The sequence below is a fragment of the Aptenodytes patagonicus genome, unplaced genomic scaffold (assembly GCF_965638725.1).
Source record: "Aptenodytes patagonicus unplaced genomic scaffold, bAptPat1.pri.cur scaffold_116, whole genome shotgun sequence".
Taxonomy (NCBI): Eukaryota; Metazoa; Chordata; class Aves; order Sphenisciformes; family Spheniscidae; genus Aptenodytes; species Aptenodytes patagonicus.
Genome location: NW_027472060.1, coordinates 38449 through 65564, shown reverse-complemented (window position 1 = coordinate 65564; position 27116 = coordinate 38449). Strand labels below are relative to the sequence as shown.

Genomic DNA, 27116 nt, shown 5'->3' with positions numbered 1-27116 from the left:
GAGGTTCTGTAACTCTAGGACTAGAATTAAAAGAAAAATGTAACTGACTTTCATTCCCCTAAAGTCCAAACGTACCAGAATTCAAGTTTATTTGACCATACCACCTGTAGGAAAATCATCTGACAACTACTAGCCTCTTTGCTGCTCTTTTTAATTCTGCCTGTTTTTAAGTAAAGAGGGAAGGAGCAAATCAGAAACTGGGCAGGAAGTGGAAAAAGATTACTATTTGATCACACAACCAAGTCTATGAAAATCTGTACACCAATAGCTTGATGGTAATCACAGTTTTGGTTTCAGCTATCTTAAATTCTGTAAACACGTTGACCGTAATGTAAACACGTGTATTTCCATGAATAACATTATCACAGCAGAAAAACTCTCTCTCCAAATACTACTTACGATGTATGGATCCTTAAATGTTATCTACTGCGTGCGCAAAAAAGCCAAACAAGGCTTTATTCAGGTGCACCTTCCCTCCAAAACACTGTCATAAGTCAAACGGATTTCTCTCTCTCTCTCTCGCCAAACATGCAGCTCAACACTAAGCTTTGTTAAAAGGCTGCTTACCTATCATATTGTGAGAGACTCGTCTTCTGCTCATGTCCTACCCATACTTCTCCAATTGTGGACAACACGTTCTTGATGAAAGTTACTTTTGCACGCACATTTCCTGTATTAGCTCCTTGTGGTACTGTTGATAATGGCTTTGGTCTTGCGACTGTAAAGCAAGAGGGAAAGCATATCAGCCTTGTGTAACCAAAGTGATGGTTAGCTGTCCATTACATTTCTCCCCCCTAAAAATTACCTTCTCTTAAGACCGATGAAGGCAAATGGTAAGGCTTGGCTCTCTCTACAGCCAGCGTCCTTTGAACTCTAGGAAGGATCTTGCCGTATTGGTCTAATATAGAATTTCTGGCAACTGCTCTCTCTCTCAAGCGAGGATCACGGTCATTCTGAGGAATGAAAAGCGTAAAGCAAAGCGTTAACTCCTTTCAAGAAGTTCACTGCACAGAACTGTCTGTGCCGTTTCTAATTAGTGACTAAATTTCCTCTACAGACACAGGAAAAACCATCCACTGCACAGAGCAGCAGCAAGTTCTACCCATCAGCACACGCCAATTTCACCCGGTATTTTTAGCAAAGCGGAAGGAAGACTAGAATAACAACAGAACCTACACCTTGGAGGTAAAACAATTCTGGCACCCTGCAGAACCTCATTCTGATGTGCTTGTTGCCACCTGCAATTTCCAAATGGCTTACAAAATAGCAGGCCTTCCCTTGTTTTTCCTGAAACACCAGTGTCCGAGATGACTGAATATACAGGGCAACTGCAAATTACGTTGGACAAAAGGATGCCAATTTTAATACGAGTAAGCAGCAGCTACCTACACACGCCTTCTGGCTGCATGAAAGCTTTCAAATGCAGGCTCTAAAACTTCCCAAACCACCTGATAAGTTTCATTCACTGGAAAACTGTGGTCCCGGAAAAGAGCAAATGCATCACAGATTCATAACAGAAGTCCACATAAGACAAAATTTAGGCTGGCTATTTTGAGAAACGGAAGTTGGAGAAGAATTTCTGCCATGAAAGTGGGAAAATGAAAGCTGTGGAATACATCCGCGTGTGAATAACTGAATGATAAGCTTGGCTGAGGGAAAAGATATCTTTTTATTGCTCAGATGCAAACAAAGTATTTTAAGTGGAGTCAACAATGGCCTGTAACATTTGATTTACAACTTCACAGAGTACCTTTGGAGTAGTGAAATAGTTTGTTCAACTTTTAGGTTCAGCTGCGACTTAAGGTGTAGGAACTTATTCCTAGTATTTCAAAGAGTGGAACAAAAAAGAAAGCAGGGGTTTTATTGAGTACTATCAAAAGCGGTTGGTAACACCTAACAGAAACTTGCACACTTGGCAGAACTTCTGCGCTTACCGTAAGATTAACCTTCATCGACCGATTCAACTGTAGGGCTGGGATATAGCTGGCACGCTGCAGGCGGTGGACTAAAAGAAATTCATGATTCTGAACACCCGCATTGGTCTGTAAAAACTTCTCCAAACACTCCTATGAGAAATAACACATTTCAAAAATCTATTATGATTCTGCCTCTTCTCTTTTCAAAGGGACGATTAAGATTTTTCTTCTCGTCCACACTTACTTGTTCAGTGTCTGTGAAAGGCAGCTTCAGTAAGTCTTCCATTAGTCCCATCTCCTGACAGATTTCATACATGTGCTTTAGCAGCTCTTCTATATTTGACCTAGTGGTATGTCGCTGCAACAGACCCCAAGCCTCCACCACGCACCTGCAATTAGTTTTTTTGAGATGTGAAGGAATAGTAATAGTATAACCAAAAAGATGCCCCAAAAGTATTGCATTCAAAGTTGAAAGGGAATTTAGGGAATCGTGATTTATATTATTTGTTCTCCACCTTTCACAACATTTGAATGCCAAAATGGTGGCATATCTTCCTTTACCTATTGGACAGCAACACAGTGAGGAAAAGCCGCACTTCACTACTGCTTGACGTGGATGGCTTCATCACCTGTATGTATCTGAGGGCTCGCCTATGCTCTCCTTGGCACATGAGGGACTGAAGAATTCTCCGATGTTGCCATGACACAGTTTTGACTGTAGCTGGATGAAAGAGCAGGGCCAGTGAACTCTGTGGGAGGTAGAGATCGGGTTTATTAAGCTACATACATACATACATACACGCAGGCAACAAAAATATTCAAAAGCTTCTTAAGTAAGGGTGAATGTGTGTTAAATACGCTTAGATGACTAACTAATGAAACGCTTGATACAGGACATGTAAATAACAACGCTTAAGTATTTGCAGGAAAAAAAATTCAGTTAGCCATACCGAACAAAGCGAGTGCTTTAAAAGGAGTAATTCACACTTTCCTAGGTTAACCAAGTCGCTGTATACAAACACCACTTTTTATAAACACATTACTAAATCATAAGCTACTCTCCCAGACAAACAGATAACATCAACATCGTGACAGGCAAAGAGCAACCTTCAGCATCCAAAAGAACGTGAATTGGGCTGAACAGTCACTTTTGCGGTCTTCTGTCTCAAATCCTGCTGCTATGATCATAGTTTTAATATTTAAAGTACCTAAACCACTGTTTTTGAGAAAGCGCTCGACTGGTCTGCTGAAAACAACCTAAACGGATGGCTTTGAAAGTTCAAATATCAAGCATTCTTAAAGTTGATGTCTTCTTTTTTAATCAAATTCCTGTCAAAGTAATTAAACCAACATTTCAAATCTTAATTTATTGCTGAAGATGTCGTAGCAGTATTACAAAGAAGCTTCTAGTGTTTTATCACCTGTTATTAGCCAAGCACCAAATTTTAAAATCCTTTTCTAGATTATAGCTTTGTACTGCAATGTATGTCTAACTAAGCGGTAACTTACGTACTTCATAATCATTGTGATCGAGAAGCCAAAAACCTTGAATAAGCCTAACAAGACCCCAAGGGATAGCAAAGGCAGTTGGGAAGGAGCCGACTGAAGTTTCCGTTTTATTCGGAAAGGAATGCATGATATCCAGCAGCAAGTAAATTGTCTGATATCAAGTACCGAATTAAGGCTAATAGATTTCTAAGACCAAAAATTTATCACACCGCATTTAGAAAAACATAATGAAGCAAGACTATAAAAGCGGTAGGAAGCAGAAGAGACTAATGCGTTAGTTTTACCATTTTAAGCTATTATAACCTGAAGATAGTCAGGTCCTAACCACAGAACTGCACTCCGAATAAATAACCCAAAAGAAAGACTCTTTGGTTTCTGTAAGGCATTCAGAAAGGTTAACTTTAGGTATGTAAATACTTCAGTTATAAACTCGGGCTCCCTCTTTAGTCAGTGGAGCTACCTGTCGGACATTCAAAGCATTTGAACATCCAATGCGTAGTTATTAAAGCAAAGAAATGCTACAGTTGGTTTTTTCCAGAGGATATAAAACGATGTAAATTATGGCGTCCTTACAATACAACTTCGCTCTGAATGACTAAAACTGGATTTAAAGCAGTATGTGGATCACCCATCGGTAGTGTCATTTTCTCTTTCCGACATCCGTTCTCAGGGACACGTTCTAAGAAGGCAGCTCTGGGGTACAACAGCTAGCAAACCCCTTGCCCTCTAGGCTCCCCTCTCAGGTTAGGCAACAAACAGCAAAAGCAGTTCTGTCCGTTTCGGCAGCTTAAAAATTAAGTTTCTGCCCAGTGACTTTTCTCTTCTCTCTGCTTATTATTCTGTGTGCCTGCACTTTTAAGAGAACAAAAGCAAGCACTGCTGGAAAACGGATGATTGTGGCAAAAATCAGGTCCTGGTAAACCACCGTTAGAAACCCTTTTGCTCTGAAGCAGCACGTTTTAGCGCATCATGCTAGTAAGTAGCCATTTGCTACGGGTACGGGTGCTTTAAAAAATTAAAACCTGTGTTTAAGCTTTGAGAAAAACTACAGAGGCTTTTTATCTTTAACGTTTCTTAGTAAACCTGCTTTCTCACATCAGAAGAGACTTTGCAACAAAACATTAAAAAAAAACCAACGTAAAAAATCCGCAGTCCAAAGAAATAAAACAATGCTTCTGCCTACGACTTAATTCTAAACTAACTGTTTTCGCTTGCATTGTGTTTGAAGCATAAATTCAAAAGTGTCATTAAACACGTAGGCGACAAACATTTAAGAACATTTATGTGCATATACTGAAGGTGTAGTAAAAACAACTGGAAAGGATACAATTGCATGTTTGTAGCTTTCTTCAATGTTTTCTAGCAAATAGAGATCCAGCAGTGCCTGAAATAAAAAATTAGGTGGTCTTTAAAAACCCCTGTCTTGCATAAATCACTGGCTCTTGGGTGGGGTTGGGGGGGGGGGCGTTGTTGTTGTTGTTGTTGTTGTTGTTGTTTTCAGTGAACACCACACTCACATGTAAAGTAGCAGGTGGATATTTCCCAGTTCCTCCTTCATCTCTCCGCCACAACTTCTCAACTTGGTCTCCTAACTGGGAAACCATTCCATCAATCATCAAGCAGTCAGAATCCCATTTTCCTCTGGAACAAAAGGTAGCAAGGGTTTGGACAGAGTAAAACACTAATTCCAGCCTCTCCGTGTAACAAATTTCCTCCAGTCAAAACAAAAAATAAGCCAGTCAAAGAAAGGAACAAACATACAAAGGCGTGATTACGACTCGAAATGCACATGGAAAAAATTTCTGAGTCAGATGGAAGACACAGGTCCCTTCCAACCCAAACTATTCTATGATTCCATGATTCAACGACCGTTAGGAGACATTCAGCTATTAAAGGAGTTCAAAATAGAACTACAATTACGGATGGCTGAACTTTTAAGAATTACGCTCTTCAAAAGCCCTTCACAGTCTTCTGCCGACTGCGACGCTACCCTTTACTTTCCCGCCGATAAAAAGCAGAAAAAGCACGCTAGAGGCTGTATGCTTCTAAGGAACACATGAGCCTGTAGGTAAGTTACTTGCGACGTAAGCTAAGTCAGAGGAACTTTCAAGTCAATACCTAATCCACTGCAGCTTCCACCTTAACTCACCTGGCAGCATCTTGTTCACAGTGCCATAGCCTAAGCTTGTTTAGGTCTTTATTTAGCTCTCAGTACAACTGCCAAAGAAAAATCTATTATCATCTAATCCAAGGCATATCACCTATATGCCAGCAAGCTAGTCCAGGAAAGAGAGTTTACAGTAGGAAGCGACTTCTAGCCAATAGCCAGTAGAGTGCTAGGTGTGCCAACGACGTGTAACTCTGACTATCTTATTAAATCACACAAAGGTACTTGTGAGTAGGGGATTTAGGCCAATACAATTTTTACCATCCATTACTAGTCAAGAAGAGAGAGGATTTTTTTCCACAACACGCTTTCTTCTGTGCCCAGAACAACTGTTCTGTGAACGCCGTGCTTTGCTGAGCTGGAGATGACTGAGCCTCTCCTAATCACACGATCTTCTTCAGGAGTAACAAATTATACAGATTAGCCAATGAGTTAAGTATGCCACAAAAAACTGATGATACCAGCAAATGGTACTAAGCAGAGGTGTGTGTAAACATTTTAACACAGGAGAGTAAGCTCTGCGTTCAACAGAACACACGCATCACCGCAGTCAAGAGTATTGCCGGCAAAGGCATTAAGCGTGGCAAATACAACCGTCGATACAAAAGCCATTCACTTCCACTTCCGAATTGGCAGTGGAAGCGTTCTAGAGTTTTCCAGTAAGTCCTACCTCGATAAACGCTCAAGTTTCTGCCGATGACCAGTATAGTAGCTCTGAATCAGAGGATAATTGTAGAAAGGTCTAGACAAACGCGTCTCGTCATCTACAGGCAATAAAGTAAAAGCAAGTTAAAGAAGCAATATCACATTTTTAATCTAAAATTTTTGACTAAAAAGACAGACGATCGTACAAGCTAAGCATCAAGAAGCCTCCAACTCTGAAAGCAGCCAGTCCTGTTTCTGCCTTTGCTAAAGGAGACGTAAGACACGAGACTCAATTCCTTCCTGTCTCAAGTGCCATTTCAAGTTTACAGTTGACGCCGCATTCAGAACATGTGGTGTAAGCTGGAGTTCACTATAAGAAAAAACAGTTCTCCGAGGGAATGGTTTTTTCAACGTGTCACGTGAGCATTTGTAAGACAGTTAAGGCTGGCGACAGAATTTATAATCCATCCAAGGAAAGAAGTATTTCCGAGGTGTAGATTTCCCTCAAGCAATAAAGACAAAGTTCAAAACATGCAGGTAATGCTTTTACTGTAAAAACAAGCACTCCAGTATTGGTTGTTCCACAGTTATTTGTTTCAAATCCCAAGTATTTCAAGCTGTGGACATAAGCAACTCCTTGAATAGCAACAGAGGCTTGTTGCTATTTCCAAAACACATCCCGGAAAGAAACCGCTTGCATTACGCTACACTAGGTGCCTGAAAAACCTGTAAAATCTCCGTTTCACCAACGGAACGTCAGCACACGCTGTCGCTGGACCGACACGACGTGTTACGGACAAAACATTTACCAAAGCATGGCTAAGCATGTGTTCGTAGGAATCACTTCCTGGAGAGTCTCCTCGTTACAAACGTGTTACAGTTTATGCTTACCTAAACCCTCTGGAAGGAGGCTGGATCGACAGAACCAGGTGACCACTTGTGCATACAAAGAAATGAGGCTAGTTACCACCTGCTTGTTTGTCAAGTCTGCAAAACCTGAAAAAAGGCATAGAAGATGATTCTTGTGATGCAATTCCTCCCATTTTTACAAAACTCCCTTCATCATACTGAACAGAAAGTATAAAAATAACACGGTAGAAATCTTTGCCTTTGCAGTTTTCACTCTCTGTCACTTCCTCCTTTGAAGAAAAACCCCACACAATCGCCACCAAAACAAAAAGCAACCCCTACAAAGAAGCACATTCACTAAAGGTTAGAGTAACAAAAATAAAGCCTGAACTAATAAATGCACTCACGAACAAGACCTCTGGTTTTCACGTAGCAGAGATTTGTACTACAGCAAAGGGATACGCCTCTTTTTTCTCAACATGCCAAGGACAGTTTATAATATAAAAAGCTACAGAAACCCAAGTAACTTACAACTTACTCATTTCTGCTTCCTTCATACGTTTCAGTCATTTGCAATACCAGACTTGCATGCAATTACAAATTGCTAGCTAAGAATTAAAGAGAATACTTTTCGGCATTAGCACATTCAGTTGCTGTAATGTCGACCCAGTTGCTTACATCGCTTCTTGCTGAATGTAGCCTCCCCTAGCCACTTGCATGAACTCCACAACAAACTGTTTCCCTGAACTCAGGGCATGTTAAGTGGTCCTCCCAGCTTCTCAGATTTAAGCCCCTTCTCCCAGCTAAATTTGGCTTTGGCTGTCTTCCAACCATCAAAAACAACAAAAGCTCATGCTTCCACAACTGCAACCCAAGCATAATTCCAAACCTTAATAAAACGTGCCAAAGGCTTAGTAATACTCTTACACACCTTTTTCAGTAAGCTCCTGTGCTTCCGTTAGAAAACAGTTTAAGACTGTGCTAAGGTTGCTCAGGAGCAACTGGCAGTGCTGAAGAGACTGTAATGTCTGTGGGTCAATGAAGTTGCAAGAGCCATCAAACAGCGGAACACCTTTTTAAAGAACAAATATTAAAGCGTTAGCCGGCAGAGCAATTTCAGAGTTTCAAAGTACACTTAAAGAACCGCGTGCAATATCCTATACCAGCAGATTACTGAACAAGCTCAGTTAGAAAGAATGGTTTTATGTTTGCAGAATGACTACACTAGGACTCACATGTTTGGTCCAGTTCGTCTTTTGTATAGATCACTTTGTTCCACGTCCACTCAAGAACAAACCGTAAATTAGCAGCAGAACTTGGCTGCTCTTTAAAAAAAGAGAACAAAAAAGAACTGAATCAACAATTTCAAACCAAAAAATACGTAACATCAAAACAACATAAGAAGCATTACCTTCAGATGTCCAATGCTTAATGCATCCAGTCAGAAGTTCTAAAGAACCTGCCTGGACAGCAGCTGACAATACCGCTTCTAACTGCTCCTCCTAAACGTAACAGACAAACTAAAATGAGCATCTCACATGCTGTCAATACCTGAACCATCAACAGGACGTGTTTGCTTCTAACCGTATACTCATTCAGACGTCACAAAGGCAGTGAGTACACATGCAACTAATTCCACATTCTTTTTCTTAATTCTAGCCACGGGCTGGACTGCTGCTTGGTCTGAGGAACACATTAAACTTTTCCTCTGCCAGTTCAACTTACTGAAGGCTGATTCTAACCTTTATTTGCATGCCTCTGCATTGTAGTCTCAGTTTACTGAGTTCCAACTAACTGTTGTCGGTAACATCCTCTGCTAGACCCACTACGCGTTTTGTGCGTGAAGCTTGCCATCAGGAATGCATGAAGGGGACAGACCAAATACACTCTTTGCGTGGAAACAGTGAAGCTAAGGGCAAGCAGCTTTCTAGACTATGAAGGCGTCAAGCAGTTCTGACGCCCAAAACGTTAAGTTACAGTTTTCTAAAATGACAGGAAAGAAGTGAGACATTTAAAGTCTAATAGGTTTACATTTTAGGCCGTTCCAACACTGTATTACAGCGTAGCGGTAATCCTTTAGAAGGATAATGCACAGGTGTGCACAGACATGCGATGTTAAGTAGCAGCTTATTTCAGCTGGTGTTCTGATACTTCTTTCAGGTGAAACGATCCTTCATAAAATTTTACTTGCTTGCTTGTTTGCTTGTTTGGTTTTTTTAAACACATTCAAAACTATCTTTCCCTTCTAGGTAAAATCATTCCAGTCAAAGCCATTTCTACACATTGGAATACACATGTGATAGTTCCACCTTTGTCTGAAAAGTGGTTGCAGACAAGGAAACACACCAAATGCTACTTACGGTGGCAAACAAAACTCCAAAGCAAGCTTCTTGACCCGAACCCTGAAATTTGTCTTACTGACATGCAAACGAAATCCCTGCTCAAATGCCTAACAAGTCTCTGAACGAGATAGTCCCAGTTCAGCAAAGGTTATTAGAAAAACTTCTTGATTTCCCAAGTTATTTCCAAACTGGAGTTGACGCCAGAACATCTAATCTGAATGCAAGAGTCTACATCAGGCTTGCAAAATAAACAGTCTATGGGCTAGGCCAACTTGCCAAGAAATTTACTTTAGCTACCGCACTGTGCAGAAGCGTTACTTGCCCTAACACGCTTCCACAAATCCGGTGAAGAATCCAGTAGACAGGAAGATGAGGGCAGTGGGAAGACTGCTCTCCCCTCCCCACTAACCGCTCCACTGTGGGATGACTAGCTAGCTGATCCCTTAGCTTAGATCCTGCCTGGGTGAAGACGCTCCATCTCTCACGAAACTCTTTGCATGAGAGAGAGAGGTTGGTGCACTGCAAATGGGAAACCTACGAAAGAGGCGGGTGAAGTCACTATGGTGGGATAAAGCAGGTAGAAGGTAGTGGGTGTCATGAGATAAAGGCGATTAAGGTGTTGCAGCAACAAGAGGGCACTCTAAGAGGAGTAAATTGGGCTACTGTAGCACAAGGCAAAGGCTACAGAGGTGAAGATCTGCTTTGAGAGGATGCAGAAGCGCCTACTGATGAAGGGAAAATGAGCGGAAGCGGTGATGAAAGTCTCAGGTAGAGCTGACCACAGTAATTGTTTACCACAGCCCACTTCCTTGGAAGCAAATGGTCACGTATCGTGCAGCAAGCTGATGTCTGCAATAGCTCGCATCCGAGCGAGACACCCCCTTCGTCAGCTACTGCACTGAACCTCGTGCTTTGAGAAGCTGACGGGGATGAAGGTTGTTCTGAGGGAAGGGTGCTTTCTGCTGCGCATGACCAGCACTGACTGCACGCGTCCTTGTGCGTATCTGGGGCACAGAATGAAGAGAGGGGTCTCTAAAGACTGTTCCCAGTCAACCTCAGTAGTTTGGATCGAAGACTACTACTACTTCTGCTAACTAAAGTCAAGCCCTGCATTTCAGTGCAGCTTGCAAATAAGAGGAAAATCAGATCATCATGTCCTGTAGCCTCTACAGCCCCGTCAGACAAGAGGGATGTATTTCCCCCTTGATTCCCTGATACGCACTCACCTGGCTCAAACTGGATGGCTGGGCATCAACTAGTCTTGGAGACAGCAAGCCAGCTACAAGACACCTATTGTAGCTGTCATGAATGGCTTCGCTTATCGAAGGACCAGATTTCTTTAAAAAATTCAAGGTCTGAAACATCAATCAAAAACTACAGGTTAAGACAGCATTATTAGGCAGTCGCTAAGGTTCTGGATAACCACTAAGAGAACTAATACAAACGTTCACTTAAACTGTCAGAAAGCTTGCATCAATAATGTGCTTTAGGTTGGCAATCTGAGCAAGCGTTACTAGGGAGAGTCTTAAAGACGGCAGCCAAACTAACAGTTACAGTTTCTAAACCAAATCCTGTAAAACACAATAGCAGCCCTTGCAATGCTTAAGTATTTTCGAGCTGCTCTGTCACGACACAGGCCTTTCTCTTTCCCTGAACACTGACGCAAAATACATTCTCTACAAGCTAGAACTAACACACAACTTCAAATCACACTTTGGAAGACCCTTTCTGTGCTTCTTTGTGCAGAAGCTGGTTTATGTTGGAAATATTTGGCGAGCTGAAACTTACTTCAAAATTATTTGTTACAATCCGTGCAGTGGCTCGGAAGTTACAATTTGGCCAAGTTTGGGAGAAAAAACAAATTCATTTCTTCTTAAACAGTTAAGTAATTTCTCATTTTCTCCACTCTGTCCTCCTTTTTCAAGTTAATCAGGGGTCAAAACCCTAAAACTCAGGACTATGCAGGCAGTTCGACTGATGGGTAATAAAGCAGTAACAGCTTTCCCCGACTTCCACAACATTTTTGTTCTTGCCCTACAGCAACGTTCTACTCCTTTCTAGACATTCAATCCCTGATCGTGCTTCAACAGGAGACAATGGTAGTTTTACAGTCCCGAGAGTGGACCTGAAACATGACCGTTTGCATAAAACTGGCAGGATACGATTGCAATTATGCGTGCGGATGGGCAGGATGAGCGTAAAACGGTCTCTGACACCGAAAGCAGTGCCACAGAAAACTTAGAAGAGGTACATCTCTTGACAGTCTCAATAAAGACACAGTAAAAGATCACCTCCTTCTGGAAGCCGGTGCAAGTCATGCGAACGACTCCGGAGTTCAGCAAGCACGTACCATCTGCAGAAACAACGAACGTTTGACAGCACTCCGTACTCTCACAGTTATGTTATGACCAGTTCACATTTTCGAAATAGCCGTATCGGGAAAGATATAACTGAGTACCCATTTTCTTCATCACATCACTTACAAACTTGTTAAAAAAAATTACTGCGTGTAGGAATTTTCTCTCTAGCGCTGCCGAGGTGCTGTGCTTTCAGCTTCAGTTCAAAGTCGTTTCATTTTATAACCATCGCCACTTCACAGGCTACGTTACAAAAGCACCCAAACCCAAAACGCAGCAGACTGTCAGATATGTTTCACAACACTAAATGCTTTCTTAGTACAACGTAATCAGAGTTGGGTTTGTGGGGGGTTGGGGTGTTTTGGCTTGGTTTGGGTTTTGAGTGACAAACAACGAACAAGAGAACCAATAAATGGCATTTGACCTCCGTTTAAGCTTATCGCTATTAAAAGCGGTGAAATACCTACCAAAATTATAGGTGCTTGGATGAAAAAACTGCTCAGGTGGTGGATAAGAAGGAGGAACTCCCCGGCTTAGACTCCGCTCACGTACCAGAATATCCAAAATGAGGTTTGGAGAAGTCACGCTTACCACAGTATCCAGCGACCACAATGCGAAATAGGGGCAATCGTGAAGGAATTCTTCTGGCCTTAAAGAAAACAAGCGCATAAGCTGAACGCCCACTTTCAAACGAATTGTTTGTAGGGATATTGAAAACAACTTAACAAAAATCTACCTTAGCGAATCTGGCATTTGAGCATGGTACCAGCGATTAATGTCAAATACACCCAAATAAGTAGATGGTCTTCCCTGACCATGTGTATTCACTTGCCAACTGAAGATTGATACGCTGGTCTCAGGAGACACTACTGTAAAAGACAAGACATGGTTTCTTATTTGTAGAAAAGACGATACACCTGATAGTTTTAAAACACCGCTATCTGTTTTGACTTAATTCTGTTCCATCACTCATGAAACACAGCACTTTTCACAAGTTTTTAGAAGGCACTCTCCTCAGAAACATGACACAAGTGGAGAAAATCCAAAGGCGTTTTTATTAGATTTTGACACACGGTTGATAGAGGATGGCATCACAGAAGAGGTGGAAGTTGCCACTTCAGGACTAAATCAAAGACAATAAACAGAAATAGCCTAGAATGATCATGCAAGTGTCTTCCTTCCAACATCAGACATACGTTAAGGCCAGAGAGGGAAGGTGAATAACGCAGTCAAAACAAAAGGCTATGAAAGTTCTCGCTGCAGCAGGCTCAAAGATATGGTCAGAGCATAACTGAATTTGTAAACCCAGAGATGTATGTTGACTTATTGCAAGGTAAGGAAAGACGTCGTAAGAGTTTTAACTGTGTATATGGACAAGGAAAGCTGCTGCTTTAAGAACTCGTGTACTCCTAATAGGTGCAGGAACCTATTAGGTTTAGAGAGGACAAACTGGACAGGCAGATCATAGAACTATACAACGATTCAGGTTGGAAAAGACCCTTAAGATCATCAAGCCCAACCGTAAACCTAACGCTGCCAAGTCCACCACTAAACCATGTCCCTAAGCGCCACGTCTCCACGTCTTTTAAATACCTCCAGGGGTGGTGACTCCACCACTTCCCTGGGCAGCCTGTTCCAATGTTTAACCACTCTTTCAGTGAAGAATTTTTTCCTCATGTCCAATCTAAACCTCCCCTGGCGCAACTTGAGGCCATTTCCTCTCGTCCTATTGCTTGTTACCTGGGAGAAGGGACTGACACCCACCTCGCCACAACCTCCTTTCGGGTAGTTGTAGAGAGCGACAAGGTCTCCCCTCAGCCTCCTTTTCTCCATTGCTTGGATTCTAAAACCGTTTCTTTTAGAATAGCCAAACACGGACATCAGAACAAACCTTCATTAACGCTATCCTCTCTGTCAACGTGGTTGCGAAATTTTTCTACAGTCTGGCAGCTGAGTAATTTGGCATTGCTGGTCTGCCCTCTCAAGGGAAAGACTCCACCCGTGAGATCTAAACTGTACCTTTCATCACAGTATTCCAAACCCTGCAGAAAAAATAAAAGGAGAGAGAAAAGGTCATTTGGGGCTAAAAACATACGTTATACCGAAACATGAAAGAACGTATACCTCTAGTAGAATATGCACAGTACAGCGTGTATTTCCCATGAGCTTATTTCTGATGGCCAATAGAAACGACATCTGACGTGCAAGAGAACTAAGTGTCAAATCGTAACGGGCAAGTTTGGCTGTAAAGGCTTTGCACATTTTCAAAATCTAGCATTTCCCTAACGTTATTCAGTTCTAAACATGTTTTGCAGAATTCCTTGCAACATCAAGGTTCCTTTACAAACCTAAACATATGTCTACAAAGAGATATCTGAAATAGCGTAACACATAAGCACGCAAAGCTCTTTGCTCCGTGTCTTGATTACAGAACTGATGAAGTTAGAGAAGTCATGGCATTACAGCAGCTAAAGCTCTGTCGAGAGGTATTATTATCCGTAGGCACACCACTAGAGCGAAAATGCATCTCTCTCTAGTAGCTATGAGAACTTCTTCCTGGTTAACGATCTTCTTTCAAACCACGTAAGCTCTTACCAGCTCCTCCTCTAATCTTGCCAGAGACTAATGGGTGAAATATCCCTCAGCTCCTCCACCAAGCACAGCCAACAGCAAAAGCAGAACACAGAGGGGACGTGGGATGCACATGGGCAACGCGTTTAGGATCACAAATTACTACTGAGTCAGCAAACTACTTTGAGATATATAGAAACTCCAGCAGGGTTGTGTTGAACCTCCAATACCACCATTTTCTAAGTAAGCATTAACTGAAATACTGTCTTTCCAAATACAGCATACATTCAAACTGTCTACAATGCAACACATGAATTTTGTGCATTGTGGACAAATAGCAGCTCTACAATTAAAAAAACCCAACAAGCAAACCACCAAACAAAAAACAAAAACCAACAAAAAAACACCACCAAACAAAAACCAACCAAAAATCCATCGTACCGCATTCGACCCAAGTTTCCCAAACTTTCAGAGCTCTAAAATGAACTGGCACGACACAACGCATTCTCATATGATTTGATGTGATACCTCCAATTCACCTAATCTGAGAAGAGACAAGCTTTCTCTCAACCGTTCTAGGAAATGCTACCTATAAATACCGAGACTGGCTTTAAAAAAAAAAAAAGAAATTCTGACATGACTAAAAAGAAAAATGCTAAATTTTGCTCTGAAGCATGCACAGTTCATTCTATTTTATCAAGTACCTTTGGACATAACAGAGACGTGCAGAGTAGATAAGAAAAATCTAAACCGCCTCTTTGAAAAACTAGCATGAAGCCCAAGCAAAGAACCTCATTTTTATTGTAGAAGGAATAATCACTAAAGCCAATTTTAATAAAAGTTGTCCTGAACAAGTCCACCATTCGAAAGACCGCTTCATCAGATGAAGTACTAAAACTCCATAAACCTGTTAGAGGTGAATTTTCACTGCTAGAAATTTCAACTTTTATTCACATAGAAATGTTGGGGGGGAGCCAGCCCCCCCCAGAGTTGGGGCGGAGGGGAAGGGGGAAATAATATCAAACAAGTCCTGCCTAAGACAGCTTCTAAAGCAAACCAGTATAGTTCACATTTTCCACGCTGGGGCAAGCAAATCTCAGTTAAGGAACCCCACTGTATGGAAGATGTTCAGTAACGACTTTATTGACCAGTAAAATACGAAGACACTTCGCAAATGAGGTGCACCGGTCAGACTCTGATACGAAAGTAGGGGCTGTACACTCTGTCCATCCGCAAGCATTGTGTAGGACAAAGGTAAAGATGTGCTCCGTGACCATGACTGGATGCACGAGATTTAGCAGCTGCCGAGGTGGTATAAAAAAGATCTTTGAAAGCACAACTTAAACACACCCTTAGGTTGATTTCTTGAGCACAGACTTAAACCAGCCTTGAAGGCAATGGAGACAGAAGTTTGAGGCTCATTTACAAAAAGACAGTGCCACATGTTCCAAAAGTCCTGTTTGTGACCTTTTACCACGACACAAAGTCAAAGATGCGCTGCTTCATAGCCTCAAGACTGATTCCTGGAAAGTAAAGCACTGCTGTAGTAGAAAAGTCTTTCAAGCTCCCATGAACTCTATTCAATGAACGAGGGTCAACAGTAGTCCTCCTTGTTTACTCAGACTTGGCCTGGCAATTGGGAACACCTCTTAAATTTTCTGCCACGGAAGACAGACAAGAAACTTGACTCAGCCAGTCATGCAGGCAGACAGCCACGTAGTACTGAGCAATCTGTGACTACAAGCAAGTATTCTGAGACCAAAAGTGTCCGCTGTGGAGCACAGATCCTGTCCTAATGCACCTTTTGGGGGTTTGGGGGGGCTGGGAGTTAGTTTTGGGGGTTTTTGGCAGTAGCTGTTATCAGGTCTTGGTATGAAGCTACATGTGTAAGTGGCTCATCCGGAAGCGAGCTGAAGAGCCCGTCTTTTTGCCCCAGAGGGTCCAGCTGTTTAGTTCTCTCTTCAACTACCTCGTAAGATTGGTTCCTGTTTCAGTCTTCCACAACACTCATCACAGGGAAGCAGAAACAGCAGGGGAGTGAAATAGCTCAAATCCAGAGACTGGTGCCTGACACCTCTTAGAAGCCTGTGAATGCATTACTGGTTGCATAGTCTGTAGAGGGTTAAAAGCCTCACATTAACTACACCACAGCTTTCTCAGGTCACAAACACAACAACAACAACAACAGTATTTAATCACTTTGTGTGCTTTTTTAAAAGAGTGGCAACGGGAATTTCTAGGAGACGCATGTTTAGAAGCTGCTTTTAAACATTTCAGCCTTCTGAGGTGGAAGCTGACACTCGTCACGTCTTACTCAGGAAAATAAGATGACCAAGAATTGCTGCATAGTAAAAGGTCCCACACTTTAACATTAAAGTGTTGAGACAGAACAAAGCAGCCACGAGAGAAACGGCTATAGACCAATGGGGTTTTTTCCAAAGAAGCACACAGTACAAGGTACGGTCTTTGCCGCTGCTAAGGCTGTAGCTACAAGTAACTTTAAAAGAGGATAGCCCCGTCTTCTCTTCCTACGTGCCATTAATTTGGTGTTTAAATGAAGAATAATTTTATTTGTAAAAGCTGCTTCCTCTTCAGGAATTGAATTCAGTTGGGCTCTTTGCAGGTGAATCCAGTTGGAACACTCAACACTGCAGTATGAAATTGTACGACTTGTTTTCAAAACCTATGGACAAAGGCCATGCCCAAGAAGACTCAGCAAGAGATTACTTCCTTTTCATTCATCTGTGAATTTTGATGGTAAATATTACCCCTGCCAGCTTAACTGATACTCACTTCGAGAAAATTTAGTACTAGTTTCATCCTTCCACACACATGCACGTCTTACCTCGTACATGACTTGTCCTGATGCCAAGCGTTTTCTGTCACCAAATGCTAACTGCAACAGATGTAAACTCACAACATCACCTTCACTGAAAAAGGTATAAATTATGACATTTGATTACAAAGCTGCTTTATAGTCCTCATTACCATTTTATTAGATCGAGACTGAAGTTTTCCTAATAGCATGCCCTTGCTGAAAAGAAAAACAGCACTTCCCAAAACATGGCAGTCAGTCACATTTGGACGCTAAAACATAGAGGAGGAAATTTTGACACTAACAGCTTCAGGGGCAAATGCTAACCATACAGTTTGAAAGCTTTTAGATGTTGTATGGACTAAACCTTGTTGGAAAGAGCTCTGCACAGTGAAGAGTTCTCGATCAAAGCTGCTTTAAGGTCAAACCTAAAAAGATTGCCACGCTGTGAACAGCTGAGCTGATGAAATAGCTTGCTGATGCTGAAGGAGGGAGATCTTTCTCCCCTTCCCTTACCACCAAAGTCCCAGTCCCTCTCTTGCATACGCTGCACCCTTCCACACGCTCATGTGATTCATTAGCCCAGCAGGAAACCATTGACTTTTCTGCTGAACAGCGATCGTGCTCTGCCACGTGAGCTGAACTGGCTCATGAAGGCTCCAAAGACTGCTAAAGTTGGCACAAGGTAATCGGCAATACCCTCACCTCCCTCCTTTAGGGGCAGGTTGGCAGGCTGTCACATTGGCACGTCTAGTGTGTCTAGATCTGCAGCCTCAACTACTTTTAATGGTATTTTAATACCATGGTACGAACAGCAAACAAATCGTGAAGCAGTCATCAAGAAACAAGAAGTCATTTAAGAAGGCAAGCACAAAACTACAGCCACTGTTGCTTTGCCTTCTGTCAGAAGGTAGGAACTAGGAGGTCCCTCTTCACGTCTGTTAAATCCTGTAAAAAACGGCATCGTAGGCTTAACACCTTCCGTACCCGAGAGAATCTCCTGCACAGCTAAATAAACAAAACAAATACACATGTATTAACTGTATGGGAACAAGTATATATAAAAAAGAAGAATTCAGTGGCTTATACGAAGTTTTTATTCACCTTTCTTGCGTAGACTGGACAGCCCACAAGTAGCAACAATTGCGAGGATCATTCTCAGGCTCTTGAAAAGTAACAGCATAGACAGGAACCCGTCCTCCTTCAAGCTGAGAGTGGTGCCTACGGGTTTAAAAAAGAAAAAGAAAAAAGGTGAGCCTACTGGCCCTAACTGTTTGTAGACGGGTAGAAGCATCTTCTGAGAAAAGAGCACCTTACATGCTTATCCTCAAAGTACAGAAGGTCATACTTGCATCTCAAACAAGTGAGTCAAGGAAGCGACTACTTCTTACGCAACAGTCAAGAGGTGAGGAAATTACTGACCGTCAAATGCAATAACCTGGGCTTATGCCCTCCTCTGCCGGAGGAGGAGGAGGAGAAACATAAACGATCACTTCAGCTGCCAGGCAAAAGATTGTCCAAACTGTTGTAGCCTACTCCAATATCGAACTTAAAATGCAGCATATCTTCTGTGCACAAAGTTAAACCAGCGCCAAACAGAAGTAGTTTCTCGTTGCTTTACTTGGACTATGTAAAGCATTTTTCTTCCAGACTTCTGAACCTTATTTGTACCTTCACAATCTATTCTTGCCACCTAATTACTGCTCCACTCTCTCTCTTTATGCATCCAATAGTTTCTGGAGAGTCACTGCAGATTTGCTCAAGTGAATCCCTATCTCAATTTGGTCAAATATTTCAAGTGAGATTGCTCTTTGGCAGATTTAAAATCGTCTCTTAGTTTTTCTGCTGCTTATAAATTCACATGTCCCTTGTGCTCATCTCCAAGTGTCCCAAGCAAACTTTCATTCACATGCATCGTTGCCTGAAACGTAGGAAAGAATATATTTTCCGGCACACATCAGCTATTGATTTTTCATGTCTCACTAGTTTCATCCTGGACACTTTAGAGAATATTGTCACCAAAATCACGTTATTGACATACTTAAGCCTTCCAATGTATGCCCTAATTGCAGGAACTGGTCCTGAAAAATAGTTTTTAAAACCGGTTTCATCGAAATACACACATTGCCTGCTTTCACTGAATACCACGGGTAGAACAAACGGTCTCATACAAATCAGCTCTGTCACATCCTCGCTGCTTGACACAACCCAAAGCAGCATGCTTTCCACAATTCCTCAATCCACAGGCACACTAAGGAAAACAGTCCTAGTCCACTGGGGAGAAGGCGGTCCACTTAATCCATGTGTGACTTAATAGTTGTTCCACAAGAGGATTTCTAAACATTCCAAGATTATACTCAAAATTCCAGTCCCTGAAAAAGTTCTCTTGACATTAACATGCTTCCTTAGGCAAAAAATTGAGACGCCGGCACCTCCAGGCATGGCCAAGTGTAAAGGCCTACTTACTCCCTCTCCAAAGTTTTCATATCCCATAGTGACAGGTAGCCGTCCGAAAAACCCACAACGAGCTGATTGCTTCTGCTTATGTAGCACAGGGTTGATATCGCTGTTCCTGAAGGATTTTGTAATTGAAAACAGAGATGTCTCCCTTCTCTGGTCACCGTTTCTCTTCTTTGTGGAACTTCAGCAGGAATTCTGGTGACAACTTCTAGGCCTACACACACAAAACCACGCAATAAATGAACGTGTTATGCCATTTAGGTTGCATTTTAAACGTGACATAATCTAATTCTACCGTCCCAGGCAGAATACCCACTTATGCAGCACTTTTTTTCCTATCTCCATTTTGTATGTATTCAAAGACCATAAGAACTCTCCGACTGGACAGGTATTCTCACTCGTCTTTCAAAACCAGGTAAAAGTGTAACCTTCACAGGCAAATTCTTCTTGGACTCTGTAAGTCAGGACTTTGGGCCTCATGACGAAGCTCTCTGAAGTGGCATCAGCTCCTGAAGCCACTGTTGTAATGGCCAAAACAGCGTATGCAAGCTGAATACACAAATTAGAGATCTCATTCACCCGAATGCATGACTTTTGGTAAGTCGGATTTATTTCAAAAAACAAGACTAAAATTTGCCCCGAGCCAATTAACAGAAGCAGAAGAACATTCCCAAGAAATAGGGCACCTCTGACACAACTTCCTATCAGGCAGCTGCACGGACTCAGACGGTAAAATTCCCACACCTCACTGGCAAGAATCAGAGTGACACAGGGATCTTGGTGGCAGGGGGGCATTTCCAGCATTAGAAGGAGTATTAAGCCACTCCCATTTTTAGTCAGTTCAGGACTGTAAGGTGTCAAACCGCCACCTGCAATCAGGGGTCATAAATGTCTGCACACTCGTATCTTCAAGGTGGGGGGCATATTGTTTATTTACAAGGCACAAGTTTTCTTACTTCTAAATTCAAGTTGAAAAACTGCAAGCTTACCCGATGCTTCTGTTTCATTCTGACTGCAAGCTAAATCATCCAAACAAAGGTCAACCAGAAGTAGGTGACCAACATCTGTAGCCACTGCTGCCACTCCAAAGAGCCATCGCAGACTCTGATGTAGGTGCTGAGTGCTCACACTGGGTCCTCCGTGATTAGTTATGGGTTCTATAGCAGTTACCTACAGGAAAACTACAAGTTACTGTTTAAGCTGCTTGACAAGCCAAAGAGAAATCACTCAAGAGTGGAGCCAGAATTAGCACATCGGAAACAAGAAAGTACATACAGGATCATAAGACATAAAAACAAAGCATTGTTCCCAATTGTATCGAGGCGGGGGCGGGGGCGGGAGGGAAGCCCTGCACAAAAATCTGTTACTGCCTTCCATTTACTAGATTTCCTACAGTTATTTAACTGAACTAACTTCAACTTCAGTGGTGCATTCTATTATTACAGCTTACCAATTTCCATTTCCTACCTAGAAACAATTAGCTCTAAGAAACTTCGAAAACCAGTTATATGCCAGAAACTTTACCATATTTAAGGGACTTAAGTTTAAGAAAGACAAAACTACATCTAGTTCTCCCACTGCTCACAGCCCACCAGCACTGTGATGCAGTCTATGCCTTCTTTGCCAAACAGGTATTAGGATTCGTGGTGGCGGTAAGTCAGGCGGGACAGCGGCCAAGTCGCACGGTAGACACACCCCTTCCACGGGGACGAAACATTTTCAGAAAGTGTTGAAGGGACACGCTGCCCTAGTGAAATTTACACTCGTCCTCATTTAGAAGAAAAATAACCACCAGAGAAAGTAAAAAAGGTTTTAAATGCGCACCAGCACTTTTATGAATGTGAACAAAAATTTAAAAAGCCAGCCTAAAACAACCTGTGTCCTGTCTATGCTGATCTAACTAATCTAATAGGAAAAAGATAGGAAGCAAAATGAAAGCAACAGACCAAACGTGCTTGGAATCAAGAGCATTCAGGGCAGAAGAGCAGAAATTCAGGTAAGCTTTGGCTTTATTCCAAAATTCATAACCTTTACCACACAACAGCCAACTTCCCCCCCACACCCCCAAGGCTTCTTCATATTTTCTCCTGAACCATCTTTTTGTGGTGTAGACAAACTCCCCAACACAAGTGATAGTTATAACCACGTTCTATTCCAAATCACTGCTGCAGACACAGATCCAATATGTGACGTGATCCTTCTTAACCTTTCCTTTTCCTATTCCCAGCTTACTTAGATTTAAGAAAGAAAACCTAACAAAGCTATGTCATTTTTCACAGCCACAATTTACTTACTGATTATAGGCTTATGTCAGCACACAGCTTGCCTCTCCGTCTGAAACGCCCAGATTTACCCAGATGATAGGCAAACTAACACAGAGGAGCACCAACCCGGCTCCTATCTTCAGAAATTACCACCGTACAAATGCTTACTACTGGTAACCGCACTGTAGCATTACAAACAAACAAAACTCCACCTGTATGCTAGCAAGTCAAACCAAATCACGTTAGGGAAAGCTGAGTAATAAGTAAGTATTTATTTGTTGCCGATGCTGAGAGGATAAAGATGGAGTGAATCTTGATGTTCTATTAACTTACGCTGGTTCTTGTTTACATGAAGATAATGAGACTAGGGGACATTACATCATTGGAGTTTACGGGTTATAGAAGACAGAAAAAATTAGTAACGTCACACCAGTGTATCCCACCTACACAAACACAATCGTCAATAAGCAGAGATTCAAGGACTGCAGACTGAAAGTCGATCTTTCAACAGTCTGTCGGATAACTCTCTAAAGGCTCTTTTTTCCTACCCGAACTCAACAGAAAAATGTGTTCTGCTCTCAAGTCACCTGCTTGCTAGCCTGAGATTCATGGGAATGTGTCTAAGTCACGCACAGCTCAGCTACGGAGGTTTGAGATATTTTAAAGAAAGACGGTATTTCCGACAGAAATTAACCGTTTAGGAAAAGTATGTTACAGGCTCTTTAAAGAGTGGGGTCTTCTTCTTTTCACTCTGGCCCAAAAAAGGTATCTTTCAATGCCTTTTTGTGGAAGTGGAGAATTAGGTAACTACGTGCTCTACCACAAAACCAGAAAACTTCTTTTACGATCAGTAAGCTCAAAAGACAATGGTGCCGTTAAGGCCGAGATTTTACATCAAGGCTCTCTTGACTGGATCCTCTGAAGTGGCAGTATGTTAGTGCAACATAGAAAAAATACCTCCTACAAAGAGACGCTCCAAAGCTTTTCCCGAAACAGGATTATGCAGCGCCTAACAACATAAAGGCTTCGTTTCTCCAATTAAAAAGGACGTACCCTTCCTGGAAGAACAACTGCTTTAGCCACTCTTGATATTCCAAGGTCGTACAGACAGAGAACACTTCCCTCTGCTTCTTCCAACCCAACCAGCAGTCCAGTTCTCTTCTGCCAGGAAAACTCCTTTACCACACGAACAGTGGGAGGCTGTTCATTTACTCCACTGAAACGATATGCAGAGCGCCGCTCTCCTGTCACAGAGTTCACTACCTCGAGTTGAGGACCACGCGCCAGCCATGCTAGGCCATTTCTCCCTGTAAGAGAAAAGAAAGCTGACTAAAGCAAATTTCCAACAGAAGATGGAAACAACTGAAAAAATCACAGTCACCGCCCCTTCCCTTCAATAAAAGTACCTAACAGAGGAAGACCGACTTACCTAATTCTGGTCCATTATTTAAAATCACCCATTGAAATCCTCAAGCAATACATCTTAAAATTAACAACCTTATTACTTTGCATCTCTACTTGTCATTCCTGCACTGAAGAACTGTGGTGGTTTGGGATAAAGATTACAATACCTTGATCTCTACTCTTATACCGTTATACTCTTATACTCTTATACCGTTTTCGGCTTGTTTTTGCTGGAAATCCTCTCAATCCCTACGGGAATACAAGCATATTTCAAAGCATACTTCAGATATAACCAATCTAAGCCAATTCATTTCTAGTGTATTAATTTTACTTGACACATGCCGACTTTGGGCAGGGATTTGGACTTCAACAGGAAATTATCTTAAAATGGGCACCGTGTTAGTAAATTTAAACTCTTACACGTGCTGATTACAGAAAGAAATTAACACATTTTGTTCCACTGACCTACTTCAAACTCAAAGGAAGTATTAACTCGATCACTGCCCTTACAGTCAGGCAGAGAGACTCTACCTGGTCTCAACAGAAGCCTAGACATCCCGGTAGGCACCCAGCTCTACTTTCAGGTCACCCAGAAAGTCAACTCCCTAACCTGCTTAGCCACCTTCAGCAACTCTCACTGGGTACTCATCTGCATCCTGTCAAATACTTTGGAAATATGGCTGCAGCGCTTAACAGTGCTATCCTCTTCCTTCTGTTTTTAGTCAGACTCAAAAGGAAAAACCAGGGGGGGTTGCCTCTGTAACACTGTAGAAGAACTATTCCTGCGTGCGATGGCATGACGGTCACAGAGCTTGAGCTGGTGCAAATAAATAGGGCCCAAAGCAACGCTTTTACCTTTTTGAAAACTGCCTTTTGTTTCTTTAGAAATTGAGGAGGGCTCACTGACTCAGCATGTTTAAGTAAACTATTTTCATAGCACAAGATTGGTGCGGGTGGTTGTAATGTCAAAGTTTAACTCTACTAACGTTTTAATTTTAGCATTTTTAATAGTTAAAACATCCTTTTTGTTCTCTCGATACCTGATGCATCTTAACAGCACCACCCGGACACAGCTGATACTATGACCCTATGCTTCAGGTAACCTCCGGGCAATAACAACTTCATACCAAGACCGAAGTTAAAGGAAAATGCTCACCTCCAGAAAACTTCCCGCGCAGCACAGAGTCGAGGCTTATCTCATCTTCCCCAAGTGCCTGAATAGTCCCCTCTGGAAACCGCAGCAGACTGCTCGTTACCTGCGCCGTTAGGTCTCGCATTCTTCACTGTAAGTAAGGAAACAAATGCAAAAATAGACTCCTGCCAGCCACAAGTATTTCTGAGATTGACAGACGTTCCATCAGTCTGCAGTGAATAATCTCCTATCCATCTCCTGTAGCTCTTTTCCTTAAAAAAGTGGCACTCAGGACGGTTTTTGATCTCACAGCAGAGCAAAAGGAGAATCCTTGGCTTTTCTGATGCCTATGAGATCACCAACAAGAAGTGATGCAGAGGTATCGACAAGACAAATAACAGGGGAAAAAAAAACCAATAGACTGTGTTCAAGTCGACTCACATAGGTTAGTAAGAGGCGATCTGAGAAAAACCGTATTTTAAAAAGCTTCTCGGCAACAGGTATAAGTCTCCATTTGTGCTTTCCCTTGATTTTATACTTCATTATTTATTGTCAATTGTCTTCTAGCAGATTTCACGCATCATTTACGTCTTGTCCGCTTTTTGCGTGTTTATTTTGCACATTAAGGAATACCGAGTTCTTAACTACCTGCATTCTCAAATTCTTCCAGAAAATGTACTCTTGAGATGTTCACGTTACAAGCAATACAGACTTTCACAGCTCATCAAGCAGAGAGTAGTTTTCCACACACTTATGACGTAAACACCACACAAGCACTTTAAAACACTGATTTTCTTCTATACTTAAACCCTCCTATTCCTTACTCCAGTCCTTTCCTTCCTATTGCCTGTCCTTATCACATCTCTGCAGTCTTCTGCAAAAATTTCTAGGCCTTTCAGCCAGTTTCCACACTTCTGTAGGTGCTCCACAAAGAGGTCACCTTTCAGCATGTCAAGAGAGATGCTTTTTGTGGAAAAACTTAAAAGCTGAAGTGATTTGCAAGACTAAAGAGGTGGCTAAATAAGAGATATTCCATACGCATGGAAATACAAACCACTTTAAGTAGCAGTGTTTTGCAAGTTCTGTGGGTTATTGAAAAAGCCTCTGGAAGACAAGACAGATTTAATTATCTTGTTCAAACAGCACCGCTTTCGTCATGAAGCCTCAAAAGGAAGATAGTAGACGTAGTTCGCTGTTCCTGGGTGTTAGGCATGCCGACCAGCTCAGGCATCAAACAGAACCCTTACCCTGTGCTACAAACCAGTACAGCCAGCCACTTCAATGTGCACACAAAGCCTACTGCATTAACTGTACCATACATGTTCTCCTGCAAAGAAAGTTTTATGATTGTTTCTTCCAGCGTGCACTAATTGGAATTGGCATTGGGATCTGCTGTACTTCAAGTCACAAGCACTCCATTTGAGACTCTGTTCAGTAACTTCTGCCAGCATGGAAACAACGAGCGCGTGAAACGCAGGAAGAGTAAGTCAGGGTCCGCGCTAAGCACAAGTCAACATTTGGAAAAAACTGTTGCCGATGGCAAAGCCAGTATTGCAGGACGCGGCTGCAGCCGGCCAGCCTGACCACTGCCAGCAGCCACAGCTGGCACAGGTCAAGTTCCAAGCGGGACAACTTCTTTGCAGTAGTTTTGCTGGGTTTGCTTTTTGGTACTTGTCATCATTTCAAAGCGACAGCGGGACGAACTTTTGCACTGCCTCTAGGGGCTCCAGAGAGTAAAAAGCCCCACAATTTGACCAGCATGCTGGCTTAGCTTAGTTGGAATGCTTCAATGAATATGTTTTACGAGTAACCCTTAGTACCAAATACTAATACAGATCTATCGGGTTGGTGAAGAGCGTCTTTTAAATGTTTCCGCTTGTGCCCATTGCCTCTGGTCCTGTCACTGGGCACCCCTGGAAAGTACTTGGCTCCGTCTTCTTTACCCCCTCCCTTCGGGTATTTAGATGCATTGATGAGATCCGCCCTGAGCCTCCTCTTCTCCAGGCTGAATAGTCCCAGCTCTCCCAGCCTTTCATCACAGGAGAGATGCTCCAGTCCCCTCTAACCATCTTTGTAGCCCTTCGCTGGGCCCTCTCCAGGACCTCCATCTCTCTCTTGTGAGACTGGGGAGCCCAGGCCTGGACACAGCACTTCAGGTGTGGCCTCACCAGTGCTGACGGGAGGAAGGGTCACCTCCCTCCACCTGCTGGCAACGCTCCTCCTCAGGCAGCCCGGGATACCGTCAGCCGCCTTTGCCGCAAGGGCACGTTGCTGCCTCACGGTCAACTTGGTGTCCACCAGGACGCCCAGGGGCTTTTCTGCCAAGCTGCTTTCCAGCTGGGCAGCCCCCGGCATATACTGGTGCATGGGCTTGTTCTTCCCCAGGTGCAGGACTTTGCACTTCCCCTTGTTGAACTGCACGAGGCTCCCGTCAGCCCGTTTCTCCAGCCTGCCGAAGCCCCTCTGGATGGCAGCACGACCCACTGGTGTACCGCCACTCTTCCCGGTTTCCTATCATCAGCCAGCTTGCTGCGGGTACACTCTGCCCCATCATCCAGATCGTCAATGAAAACACTGAACAATTAACGCCCCCTCCCCGCCCCCGCCAAAGTAGCCTACTTTCAAATATTCGGTTCATCAGTCCGGCTTTAAGGGAGAACACTGACTATGACAACGTACATGAAG

The 27116-nt window shown here is 42.6% G+C and overlaps 1 protein-coding gene across 1 annotated transcript in view; it reads right to left on the bottom strand.

The window, feature by feature from the left end:
• Positions 1–563: 563 nt before the first annotated feature.
• The window catches only part of LOC143173542 (protein ELYS-like), a 45424-nt gene continuing 18871 nt past the window's right edge, over positions 564–27116 (bottom strand). The window contains exons 2-25 of the mRNA XM_076363787.1: positions 24456–24582; positions 22949–23202; positions 20621–20801; positions 19638–19845; positions 18276–18392; positions 17202–17286; positions 13677–13827; positions 12522–12654; positions 12253–12434; positions 11720–11781; positions 10655–10783; positions 8498–8588; positions 8322–8411; positions 8018–8158; positions 7129–7233; positions 6263–6356; positions 4943–5066; positions 4753–4809; positions 3430–3576; positions 2478–2665; positions 2161–2305; positions 1935–2066; positions 806–953; positions 564–718 (exon numbers count right to left, since the gene is read on the bottom strand). Of these exons, the coding sequence (XP_076219902.1) occupies positions 564–718; positions 806–953; positions 1935–2066; positions 2161–2305; positions 2478–2665; positions 3430–3576; positions 4753–4809; positions 4943–5066; positions 6263–6356; positions 7129–7233; positions 8018–8158; positions 8322–8411; positions 8498–8588; positions 10655–10783; positions 11720–11781; positions 12253–12434; positions 12522–12654; positions 13677–13827; positions 17202–17286; positions 18276–18392; positions 19638–19845; positions 20621–20801; positions 22949–23202; positions 24456–24576 (3240 nt within the window). The 5' untranslated portion in view covers positions 24577–24582. The remainder of the gene's footprint in view (positions 719–805; positions 954–1934; positions 2067–2160; positions 2306–2477; positions 2666–3429; positions 3577–4752; positions 4810–4942; positions 5067–6262; positions 6357–7128; positions 7234–8017; positions 8159–8321; positions 8412–8497; positions 8589–10654; positions 10784–11719; positions 11782–12252; positions 12435–12521; positions 12655–13676; positions 13828–17201; positions 17287–18275; positions 18393–19637; positions 19846–20620; positions 20802–22948; positions 23203–24455; positions 24583–27116) is intronic.